Source organism: Agelaius phoeniceus, unplaced genomic scaffold, assembly GCF_051311805.1.
Source record: "Agelaius phoeniceus isolate bAgePho1 unplaced genomic scaffold, bAgePho1.hap1 Scaffold_261, whole genome shotgun sequence".
NCBI classification, from domain to species: Eukaryota; Metazoa; Chordata; class Aves; order Passeriformes; family Icteridae; genus Agelaius; species Agelaius phoeniceus.
In genome coordinates, this window is record NW_027509916.1 from 75116 (window position 1) to 87404 (window position 12289).

Here is a 12289-nt window from a genome sequence, read left to right on the forward strand (position 1 = left end):
CCCCAAAATTCTGCCCCAAAATGGGACCCAGGGGACCCCAAAATCTGCCCCAAATCCTGACCCAGGGGACCCCAAAATTCTGCCCCAAAATGGGACCCGGGGGACCCCAAAATTTCGACCCCAAATGGGACCCGGGGACCCCAAAATCAGCCCCAAATTTTGACCCAATTGACCCCAAAATTCTGCCTCAAATGGGACCTGGGGGACCCCAAATTTTGCCCCAAATGGGACCCAGGGGACCCCCAAAATTCTGCCCCAAATTGGACCTGGGGGACCCCAAATTTTGCCCCAAATCCTGACCCGGGGGACCCCAAAATCGGCCCCAAAATGGGACCCGGGGGACCCCAAAATTTGCCAAATTCACCCCAAATCCCGACCCCAAATGGGACCCAGGGGACCCCAAATTCTGCCCCAAATTTTGACCCAGGGGACCCCAAAATTCTGCCCCAAATTTTGCCAAATTCACCCCAAATCCCGACCCCAAATGGGACCCGGGGGACCCCAAAATTCTACCCTAAATGGGACCCGGGGACCCCAAAATTTGCCAAATTCTGCCCCAAATCCTGACCCAGGGGACCCCAAAATTTGCCAAATTCTGCCCCAAATCCTGACCCAGGGGACCCCAAAATTTGCCAAATTCTGCCCCAAATTTTGACCCAATTGACCCCCAAAATTCTGCCCCAAATGGGACCCGGGGACCCCAAAATCAGCCCCAAATTTTGACCCAGGGGACCCCAAAATTCTGCCCCAAATTTTTGCCAAATTCACCCCAAATCCCGACCCCAAATGGGACCCGGGGGACCCCAAAATCCGCCCCAAATTTTGCCGAATTCACCCCAAATCCTGACCCCAAAAGGGACCCGGGGGACCCCAAATTTTGCCCAAATTCTGCCCTAAATTTTGACCCAATTGACCCCAAGTTCCGACCCCAAATGGGACCCGGGGGACCCCCAAAATCGGCCCCAAATCCTGACCCGGGGGACCCCAAAATCCGCCCCAAAATGGGACCCGGGGACCCCAAAATTTGCCAAATTCTGCCCCAAATTTTGACCCAATTGACCCCAAAATTCTGCCCAAAATGAGACCCGGGAACCCCAAAATCAGCCCCAAATTTTGACCCAGGCGACCCCAAAATTCTGCCCTAAATTTTGCCAAATTCACCCCAAATCCCGACCCAAAATGGGACCGGGGACCCCAAAATCGGCCCCAAAATGGGACCCGCGGGGACCCCAAATTTTGCCAAATTCACCCCAAATCCTGACCCGGGGGACCCCAAAATTCGGCCCCAAATCCTGACCCGGGGACCCCAAAATTCTGCCCCAAAATGGGACCCGGGGACCCCAAAATTTGCCAAATTCACCCCAAATCCCGACCCCAAATGGGACCCAGGGGACCCCAAAATTTGCCAAATTCTGCCCCAAATCCTGACCCACGGGACCCCAAAATTCTGCCCCAAATGGGACCCAGGGGACCCCAAAATCTGCCCCAAATCCTGACCCAGGGGACCCCAAAATCCGCCCCAAAATGGGGACCCGGGGACCCCAAAATTCTGCCCCAAAATGGGACCCGGGGACCCCAAAATTTGCCAAATTCTGCCCCAAATTTTGACCCAATTGACCCCAAAATTCTGCCCAAAATGAGACCCGGGAACCCCAAAATCAGCCCCAAATTTTGAACCAAGGGACCCCAAAATTCTGCCCCCAAATTTTGCCAAATTCACCCCAAATCCTGACCCCAAAAGGGACCCGGGGACCCCAAAATTTCGACCCCAAATGGGACACGGGAGACCCCCAAAATCAGCCCCAAATTTTGCCAAATTCTGCCCCAAATTTTGACCCACGGGACCCCAAAATCGGCCCCAAATCCTGACCCGGGAGACCCCAAAATTCTGCCCCAAATTTTGCCAAATTCACCCCAAATCCTGACCCGGGGAACCCCAAATTTTGCCAAATTCTGCCCCAAAATGGGACCCGGGGACCCCAAATTTTGACCCCACGGGACCCCAAAATCGGCCCCAAATCCTGACCCAGGGGACCCCAAAATCGGCCCCAAAATGGGACCCGGGGACCCCAAAATTTCGACCCCAAATGGGACCCGAGGACCCCAAAATTTGCCAGAAATCACCCCCAAATCCCGACCCCAAATGGGACCCGGGGGACCCCAAATTTGGACCCATGGGATCCCAAAATTCTGCCCCAACAGGGACCCGGGGGACCCCAAAATTCTGCCCCAAATTTTGCCAAAATCAGCCCCAAATCCTGGCCTGGGGGACCCCAAAATCGGCCCCAAAATGGGACCCGGGGACCCCAAAATTTGACCCACGGGACCCCAAAATCGGCCCCAAATCCTGACCCAGGGGACCCCAAAATTCTGCCCCCAGATTTTGCCAAATTCACCCCAAATTCTGCCCTAAATTTTGACCCAAGGGACCCCAAAATTCTGCCCCAAATGGGACCTGGGGGACCCCAAATTTTGCCCCAAATCCTGACCCGGGGGACCCCAAATTTTGCCAAATTCTGCCCCAAATTTTGACCCAATTGACCCCAAAATTCTGCCCAAAATGAGACCCGGGAACCCCAAAATCAGCCCCAAATTTTGACCCAGGGGACCCCAAAATTCTGCCCTAAATTTTGCCAAATTCACCCCAAATCCCGACCCCAAATGGGACCCGGGGGACCCCAAAATTCTGCCCCAAAATGGGACCCGGGGGACCCCCAAATTTTGCCAAATTCACCCCAAATTTTGACCCAATTGACCCCAAATGCCGACCCCAAATGGGACCCGGGGGACCCCAAATTCTGGCCCAAATGGGACCCGGGGGACCCCAAAATCCGCCCCAAATTTTGCCGAATTCACCCCAAATCCTGACCCCAAAAGGGACCCGGGGGACCCCAAAATTTGCCAAATTCTGCCCCAAATTTTGCCAAATTCACCCCAAATCCCGACCCCCAAATGGACCCCAAAATTTGCCAAATTCTGCCCCAAATTTTGCCAAATTCACCCCAAATCCCGACCCCAAATGGGACCCGGGGACCCCAAAATTTGACCCAAGGGACCCCAAAATCGGCCCCAAATCCTGACCCAGGGGACCCCAAAATCGGCCCCAAAATGGGACCCGGGGACCCCAAAATTTTGCCAAATTCTGCCCCAAATTTTGACCCAATTGACCCCAAAATTCTGCCCAAAATGAGACCCGGGAACCCCAAAATCAGCCCCAAATTTTGACCCAGGGGACCCCAAAATTCTGCCCTAAATTTTGCCAAATTCACCCCAAATCCCGACCCCAAATGGGACCCAGGGGGACCCCAAATTTTGACCCATGGGACCCCAAAATTCTGCCCCAAATTTTGCCAAAATCAGCCCCAAATCCTGACCCAGGGGACCCCAAAATTTGCCAAATTCTGCCCCAAATTTTGACCCAATTGACCCCAAAATTCTGCCCCAAATGGACCCGGGGACCCCAAAATCAGCCCCCAAATTTTGACCCAGGGGACCCCAAAATTCTGCCCCAAATTTTGCCAAATTCACCCCAAATCCTGACCCGGGGGACCCCAAATTCTGCCCTAAAATTTGACCCAAGGGACCCCAAAATTCTGCCCTAAAAGGGACCCAAGGGACCCCAAAATTCTGCCCCAGATTTTGCCGAATTCACCCCAAATTCTGCCCTAAATTTTGACCCAAGGGACCCCAAAATTCTGCCCCAAATGGGACCTGGGGGACCCCAAATTTTGCCCCAAATCCTGACCCGGGGGACCCCAAATTTTGCCAAATTCTGCCCCAAATTTTGACCCGGGGGACCCCAAAATCAGCCCCAAAATCCGCCCCAAATTTTGCCAAATTCACCCCAAATCCTGACCAGGGGAACCCCAAATTTTGGCGAATTCGCCCCAAATCCCCCCCAATTCCCTCCCCCAGCCCGGATTTCTGGATTTTGCCCAAATAAAGGAATTTTCAAACATTCCCAGGCTGTTTTTATTTTATTTTATTTTATTTTATTTTACTTTATTTTACTTTATTTTACTTTATTTTACTTATTTTATATTTTATTTTATTTTATTTTAATTTATTTTATTTAATCTCATTTTATTTTATTTTATTTTATTTTACTTTATTTTATATATAATTTAAATTTATTTTATATTATTTTATTTTATTTTCCTTATTTTATATTTTATTTAATTTTATTTTATATTTAATTTAATTTCATTTTCCTTATTTTCCTTATTTTATTTTATATTTATTTTATTTTAATTTAATTTATATTTTATTTTATTTTATTTTATTTTATTTGGGCTCCATGTGGGGGGAGGGGATTTTCTGCAGGGAGGGGGAGGGGCGAGGTCAGAGTGGGGGAGGGGCGACACCAAAGGGGATTTTCCCACGCCCCTCCCCCACCCCAATTTGGGTCCAATCGGGGCCATTTTAAAGGGGGTGGGGGAGGGGCGACATCAAAGGTGGGGGGGGAATTCCCACGCCCCTCCCCCCACCCCAATTTGGGTCCAATCGGGGCCATTTTAAAGGGGTGGGGGGAGGGGTCCGGGCTGAATTTCCCACGCCCCTCCCCCCACCCCCCTTCCCGGCCGTTTCCAAGGGTGGGGGAGGGGATGGGTGGGGGGTGGGGGAGGGGCGGCCTTTCAGGAAACGCCGAAACTTCCTCAAAAAAAAAAAAAAAAAAAACCAAAAAAAACCCAACGGCCCCTCCCCCACCCCTGCCCCTCCCCCACCCCAGCCCCGGAGCCGCCGCTTGGGGACGTTTGGGGACATTTTGGGACCATTTGGGGACACCCGGACCCCTCCCCCACCCTCGGACCAGGACCCCTCCCCCCACCCCTTTGGGGGGAGCCCCTCCCCCACCCCGTGGGAAAATTCAGGTGAGTGAGGGGGGGGGAGGGGCGGGGGGGGGAGGGGGTTGGGGACGATTTTGGGGCATTTTGGGGACGTTTCAGGGACATTTGGGGGACTTGGGGACATTTTGGGGCACTTTGGGGACACTTGGGGACATTTTGGGGACACGTCCTGGGACATTTGGGGACATTTTGGGGGATTTGGGGACTTTGGGGACACTTTGGGGCATTTTGGGGACATGTCCTGGGACATTTGGGGACATCTTGGGGACATTTTGGGAGATCTTGGGGACATTTGGAGCATTTGGGGACGTTTGGGGCCATTTTGGGACATTTGGGGCCATTTTGGGACATTTGAGGACATTTTGGGGACATTTGGGACGTTTGGGGCCATTTTGGGACATTTGGGGACATTTTGGGGACATTTGGGACGTTTGGGGCCATTTAGGGACATTTGGGGACACATCCTGGGACATTTGGGGCCATTTTGGGGACATTTGGGGACGTTTGGGGACACTTTGGGGCATTTTGGGGACATTTGGGGCATCTTGGGGACACTTTGGGGACACGTCCTGGGACATTTCGGGACATCTTGGGGACATCTTGGGGACATTTGGGACATTTTGGGGACGTTTGGGGACATTTTGGGGCATTTGGGACCTTCTGGGGACATTTGGGGAGATCTTGGGGACATTTGGGGACAGGTCCTGGGTGATTTGGGACCTTCTGGGGACACCTTGGGGACATCTTGAGGATGTTTGGGGACAGTTGGGGCCATTTTGGGAGATCTTGGGGACATTTTGGGACATTTTTGGGATGTTTGGGGACATCTTGGGGACATTTTGGGGACATTTGGGGCATTTTGGGGCACTTTTGGGACACTTGGGACGTTTTGGGGACACGTCCGGGGACATCTCGGGGACATCTTGGGGACATTTGGAGCATTTTGGGACGTTTGGGGCCATTTTGGGGACGATTCGGGACCTTCTGGGGACATCTGGGGTGATTTGGGGACATTTTGGGGACATTTGGGGACCACCTGGGGGCGTCTTGGGGACCTTCTGGGAGATCTTGGGGACATTTTGGGGACATTTGGGGACATTTTGTGACAGGTCCTGGGTGATTTGGGACCTTCTGGGACCTCTTTGGGACATTTGGGGACGCTTGGGATGTCCTGGGGACGTTTGGGGCATTTTGGGAGATCTTGGGGACATTTTGGGGACATTTGAGGCATTTTGGGACCTTCTGGGAGATCTTGGGGACATTTTGGGACCTTCTGGGAGATCTTGGGGATGTCTTGGGGACATCTGGGGACTTTCTGGGGACATTTGGGGGTGTTTGGGGACATTTTGAGGACCACCTGGGGACCTTCTGGGACCATCCTGGGTCACCTGTGACCTATCCTGGGCCACCTGGGGACATCTGGGGCTTCTTCTGGGCCACCTGGAGACCTCCTGGGGACCTTCTGGGGACCTGCTGGGCACCTCTTTGACCACTTGGGGACCTCCTGGGACTTCTTCTGGCCACCTGGGGACCTTCTGGAACCTTCTGGGTCACCTGGGGACCTTCTAGGGACCTCCCTTGTTCACTTGGGGGCCACCTGGGGACCATCTGGAACCTTCTGGGCCACCTGGGGACCTTCTATGGACCTTCTGGGTCACCTGGGGACCTCCTTGTTCACCTGGGGACCTTTGGGGAACCTCCTGGAGACCTTCTGGGGACCTCCTAGGACCTTCTAGGGACCTCCTTGTTCACCTGGGAACCATCTGGAACCTCCTGGGCCACTTGGGGACCTTCTGGAACCTTCTGGGAACCTTCTGGGGATCTTCTAGGGACCTTCTGGGGACCTCCTTGTTCACCCTGGGGACCTTCTAGGGACCTCCTGGGCCACCTGGGAACCTTCTGGGTTTTTCTGGGCTGCACAGGAACCTTCTGAGAACCTTCTGGGCCATCTGGGCACCTCCTGGGGATCTTCTGGAACCTTCTGGGCCACCTGGGCACCTCCTGGCGGACCTTCTGGGGACCACCTTGAGACCTTCTGGAACCTTCTGGGCCACCTGGGGACCTTCTGGAACCTTCTGGGAACCCTCTGGGCCACCTGGGCCCCACCTGGCCCCTTCCAGACCTCCCCTGTCCCGTGTCCCCACGGCCCCACCCCGTCCCCGGCCATGTCATCCGCGCTCATCCTCACCGTTTACATCGTCACCTTCACCGTCGGCTTCCCGGCCAACGTCTTCACCTTGGCCGTGCTGGCCTCCAAATCCCGGCGCCGCCCCGGCACCAACGGCACCGGCACCGAGCCCGGGCGGCCCTGGCTGAGCACGGCCGAGCTCCTCCTGCTCAACCTGACGGCCGCCGACCTCCTCCTCCTCCTCTTCCTCCCGTTCAAGATGGCCGAGGCGGCGGCGGGCATGGAGTGGCCTCTGCCGGCCGCGCTGTGCCCGGTGGCCAATTTCTGCTTCTACTCCAGCATGTACCTGAGCAGCCTCACGCTGGCGGCGCTCGCCGTCCGGCGCTACCTGGGCGTGGCCTTCCCGCTGCGGCTGCAGGGCCGGCGCCGCCCCGGCCGGGCGTTGGCGCTGGGCGCCGCCATTTGGCTGCTGGCCTGCGGCCACTGCTCCGTCGTCTTCGTGGCCGAGTTCACGCGGGCGGAGAATGATGGGAGTGGGAATGGGAGCGGGGAATGGGAGGGTTGGGGTTGGGGAACCCGCGGGTGGCGCCGTGGAGCCCTGGAGATTCAACACGGTTGGCACCGTTGACCCCATGGTCAACCCCATGGCCAACCCCATTGACCCCATGGTCAACCCCATTGACCCCATGGCCAACCCCGTTGACCCTGTTGACCCCATGGCCAACCCCATTGACCCCATGGTCAACCCCCATTGGCCCCACGAGCTTCAACCCCATTGGCCCCCGTTGACCCCATGGTCAACCCCATTGACCCCAAGAGCTTCAACCCCGTTGACTCCAAGAGTTTCAACCCCATTGACCCCATGGCCAACCCCATTGACCCCATTGACCCCATGGCCAACCCCGTTGACCCCAAGAGCTTCAACCCCATTGACCCCACTGACCCCAGGAGCTTCAAGCTCGTTGGCCACATTGACCCCATGGCCAACCCCATTGACCCCATTGACCCCAGGAGCTTCAAGCTCGTTGACCCCATGGCCAACCCCGTTGACCCCATGGCCAACCCCATTGACCCCATGGCCAACCCCGTTGACCCCAGGAGCTTCAACCCTGTTGGCCCAAGAGTTTGAAGCTTGTTGACCCCATGGCCAACCCCATTGACCCCAAGAGCTTCGACCCCATTGACCCCATGGCCAACCCCATTGACCCCATTGACCCCAGGAGCTTCAACCCTGTTGGCCCCATTGACCCCATGGCCAACCCCGTTGACCCCATGGTCGACCCCATTGACCCCATGGCCAACCCCATTGACCCCATGGCCAACCCCGTTGGCCCCAAGAGCTTCAACCCCATTGACTCCATAACCCCGTTGGCCCAAGAGCTTCAACCCCATTGACTCCAAGACCAACCCATTGACCCAAGACTTTCAACCCCTTGACCCCATTGGCCCCAGGAGCTTCAAGCTCGTTGACCCCATGGCCAACCCCATTGACCCCATTGACCCAGGAGCTTCAACCCTGTTGGCCCCATTGACCCCATGGCCAACCCATTGACCCCATGGCCAACCCGTTGACCCCATGGCCAACCCTGCTGACCCCAACAACTTCAACTCCCATTGACCCCAGGAGCTTCAACCCCACTGACCCCATTGACCCCATGGTCAACCCCATTGACTCCAAGACTTTCAACCCCCTTGACCCCATTGGCCCCAAGACCTTCAACCCCAGAGCTTCAACCCCATTGACTCCAACACTTTTCAACCCCGTTGACCCCATGGTCAACGCCGTTGACCCCAAGACCTTCAACCTTGTTGACCTCGACACCTTCAACCCCATTGACCCCAAGAGCTTCAACCCGTGGACCCCAAGACCAACCCCAAATTCCCATTGACCCCAAGACCCTCAACTCAAACTCATTGACCCCAAGACCAACCCCAACCTCTCCAAGACCTCCAACCCCAAACCCCCAAGACCTTCAACCCCATTGACCCCAAAGTCAACCCCATTGGCCCCGTTGACCCCAAAGTCAACCCCATTGACCCCAAAGTCAACCCCATGATCCCGTTGACCCCAAGATTGACCCCATTGACCCCAAGACCAACCCCATTGGCCCCATTGACCCCAAGACCAACCCCATTGACCCCATTGACCCAAGACCAACCCATTGACCCCAAGACCAACCCCATTGACCCCAAGACCCCCAACCCCAAACCCCCAAAACCTTCAACCCCATTGACCCCAAAGTCAACCCCGCTGACCCCAAGACCAACCCCAACCCTTCCAGACCCCCCAACCCCAAACCCCCCAACGCCGCCGGCCTCGGCGGCGCCCCCAAACTCCGCCACCAGCTGCTACGACGACTTCTCGGCCGCCCAGCTGCGCTTCGTGCTCCCGCTGCGCCTCGAGTTCTTCTTCGTCCTCTTCCTCGCCCCCTTCTCCGTCACCGTCTTCTGCTACGTCGGCTTCGTGCGGGCGCTGCTGGCTCGGCCGGCGCTGCCGGCGGCCAAACGGCGCCGGGCCGTGGGCCTGGCCGTGGCCACCATGGTGATCTTCGGCCTCTGCTTCGCCCCCTACAACGTCTCGCACGTGGTCGGGTTCTGGCAGGGCCGCAGCCCCGGCTGGCGCGTCTACGCCACGCTGCTGAGCGGGCCTCAACGCCTGCGCTCGACCCGCTCGTCGTCTTCTACTGCTCCTGCGGCGCCGTGCGCAGGCACTGGCAGGGGTGTGGGCGGGGGTCAGGGCGCGGATTTCGGGAATAAATCGGTGAGAAATTGGTGAAGATGTGGTCGGAATTGGCGTGGAAAGGGTTAAAAAGTCGCCATAATGAGCGTGGAAAGGGTTAACGAAGCCCCATCTGAATGAGACCAAAAATGGCTGCAAAATCCCCCCAAAATCCCCCAAAACTCCAAGAAAAATCCCCTCAAAAAAATCCCCCCCAAAATCGACAGAAAACTCCTCAAAAATCCTCCCAAAAATGCCAAAAACATTTGGCCAAAAATCCCAAAAAAACCCCCTTAAAATCCCCACCACCAAAAAAAAAAATTCCCCCCAAAATCATCCAAAAATGGTCCAAAAATCCCCCCCCATAAATCGCCCCAAAATCGCCAAAATATCCCCAAAAATCTCCCCAAAAATCACAAAAAAATTGCCAAAAAACCACCAAAATTCCCCCAAAAGTCCTCCAAAAAATCCCCAAAAATCCCCCAAAAATGGCACCAAAAATGGCCAAAAAATCCCCGTAAAATCCTCCAAAAATCGCCAAAAAATATGCAAAAAATCCCCCCAAAAATTCCCCAAAAAATGGTCCAAAAATGGTCCAAAAATCCCAAATATTTCCTCAAAAATTCACCAAAAATCGCCAAAAAAACCCTCAAAATGGTCCAGAAATTCCCAAAATTCCCCAAAAAAATCTCAAAAATTCACCAAAAAATCGCCAAAAAAACCCTCAAAAAAGGGTCCAAAAAATCCCCAAAAAATCTCCCCAAAATCACCAAAAAAATCCCTCAAAAATGGCCAAAAAATCCCCGTAAAATCCTGCAAAAATCGCCTAAAAATATGCAAAAAATCCCCCAAAAATTCCTCAAAAAATGGCCCAAAAATCCCCCAAAATCCCAAAATATTTCCCCAAAAATTCACCAAAAAATCGCCAAAAAAACCCTCAAAAATGGTCCAGAAATCCCCCAAAATTCCCCCCAAAAAATCCCAAAAATTCACCAAAATTCGCCAAAAAAACCCTCAAAAAATGGTCCAAAAATCCAAAAAAATCCCCCAAAAATCCCAAAAATCTCCCCCAAAATCACCAAAAAAACCCTCAAAAATGGCCAAAAAATCCCCGTAAAATCCTCCAAAAATCGCCTAAAAATATGCAAAAAAATCCCAAAAAATCCCCCCAAAAACCTCAAAAATGGTCCAAAAATTCCCCCCAAAATCCCCCCAAAAATCCCAAAATATTTTCCAAAAATTCACCAAGAAAACCTCAAAAAATGGTCCAAAAATCCCCCAAAAATTCCCCCCAAAATCCCAAAATATTTCCCAAAAATTCACCAAAAAAACCCCAAAATATGGTCCAAAATGCCCAAAAATCCCCCCAAAAATCCCAAAATATTTCCAAAAATTCACCAAAAAATCCCTCAAAAAATGCAAAAAAATCCCCCAAAAATCCCCCCCAAAAATCCCAAAATATTTCCCAAAAATTCACCAAAAAATCCCTCAAAAATGGTCCAAAAATCCCCCCAAAATATTCCCCAAAAATGGCCAAAAATCCCCATAAAACCCTCCAAAAATCGCCTAAAAATCTGCAAAAAAATCCCCCAAAATTCCTCAAAATGGTTCAAAAATGCTCAAAAAATGACCCAAAAATCCCTCAAAAAATGCTCCAAAAATCCCCAAAAAAATTCGCAAAAAAAAATCCCTAAATATTTCCCAAAAATTCACCAAAAAAACCTCAGAAAATGGTCCAAAAATCCCAAAAAATCCCCAAAAAATCTCCCCAAAATCACCAAAAAAATCCCTCAAAAATGGCCAAAAATCCCCGTAAAATCCTCCAAAAATCGCCTAAAAATATGCAAAAATCCCTGAAAATTCCTCAAAAAATGGCCCAAAAAATCCCCAAAAACCCCCAAAATCCCCCAAAACTCCCCCAGAGCTGCTGAGCGGCCTCGAGGCTCGTCCCGCTCCTCTCCCGCTGCTCCGGGCGCCGGGCAGGGGTCAAAGGGCGCCGATTTTGGGAACAAATCGGTGAGAAATTGGTCAAAAGCGGTCGGAATTGGCGTGGAAAGGGTTAAAGAGTGGTGGAAATGGGGCGTGAAAGGGTTAAAGTGTCGATGGCGTCGGCGTGGAGAGGGTTAATGGAGCACTCATGGTCCAGGTGAGCCCCAGGTGACATCCAGGTGTCACAGGTGAGCTCAAGGAGCCCCTCAGGTGCCCCCCAGGTGTTCCAGGTGCTCCCCAGATGTTCCAGGTGACCCCCAGGTATTACAAGGAGCCCCTCAGGTGTTACAGGTGAGCTCAAGGAGCCCCCCAGGTGCCGCCCAGGTGTCCCCAGGTGCGCCCAGGTGCCCCCCAGGTATGCCCCAGGTGACCCCTCAGGTGTCACAGGTGAGGTCAAGGAGCCCCTCAGGTGCCCCTCAGGTGGTCCAGGTGACCCCTCAGGTGTCACAAGGAGCCTCCCAGGTGTCACAGGTGAGGCCAAGGAGCCCCTCAGGTGCATCCAGGTGTCCCCCAGGTGCTCCAGGTGCCCCCCAGGTGCCCCCCAGGTGTTACAAGGAGCTGCCCCAGGTGTGCTCAGGTGTGCTCAGGTGACATCCAGGTACCCCC

The 12289-nt window shown here is 53.7% G+C and overlaps 1 protein-coding gene across 1 annotated transcript; it reads left to right on the forward strand.

The window, feature by feature from the left end:
* Positions 1-6522: 6522 nt before the first annotated feature.
* LOC143693080 (uncharacterized) lies at positions 6523-9732 on the forward strand. The gene is given in 7 exon segments (XM_077173140.1): positions 6523-7535; positions 7740-8086; positions 8143-8342; positions 8428-8493; positions 8600-8679; positions 9129-9619; positions 9622-9732. Coding segments are annotated over 7 exon segments (1818 nt in total). The 5' UTR covers positions 6523-7012.
* The last annotated feature ends 2557 nt before the right edge of the window (positions 9733-12289 follow it).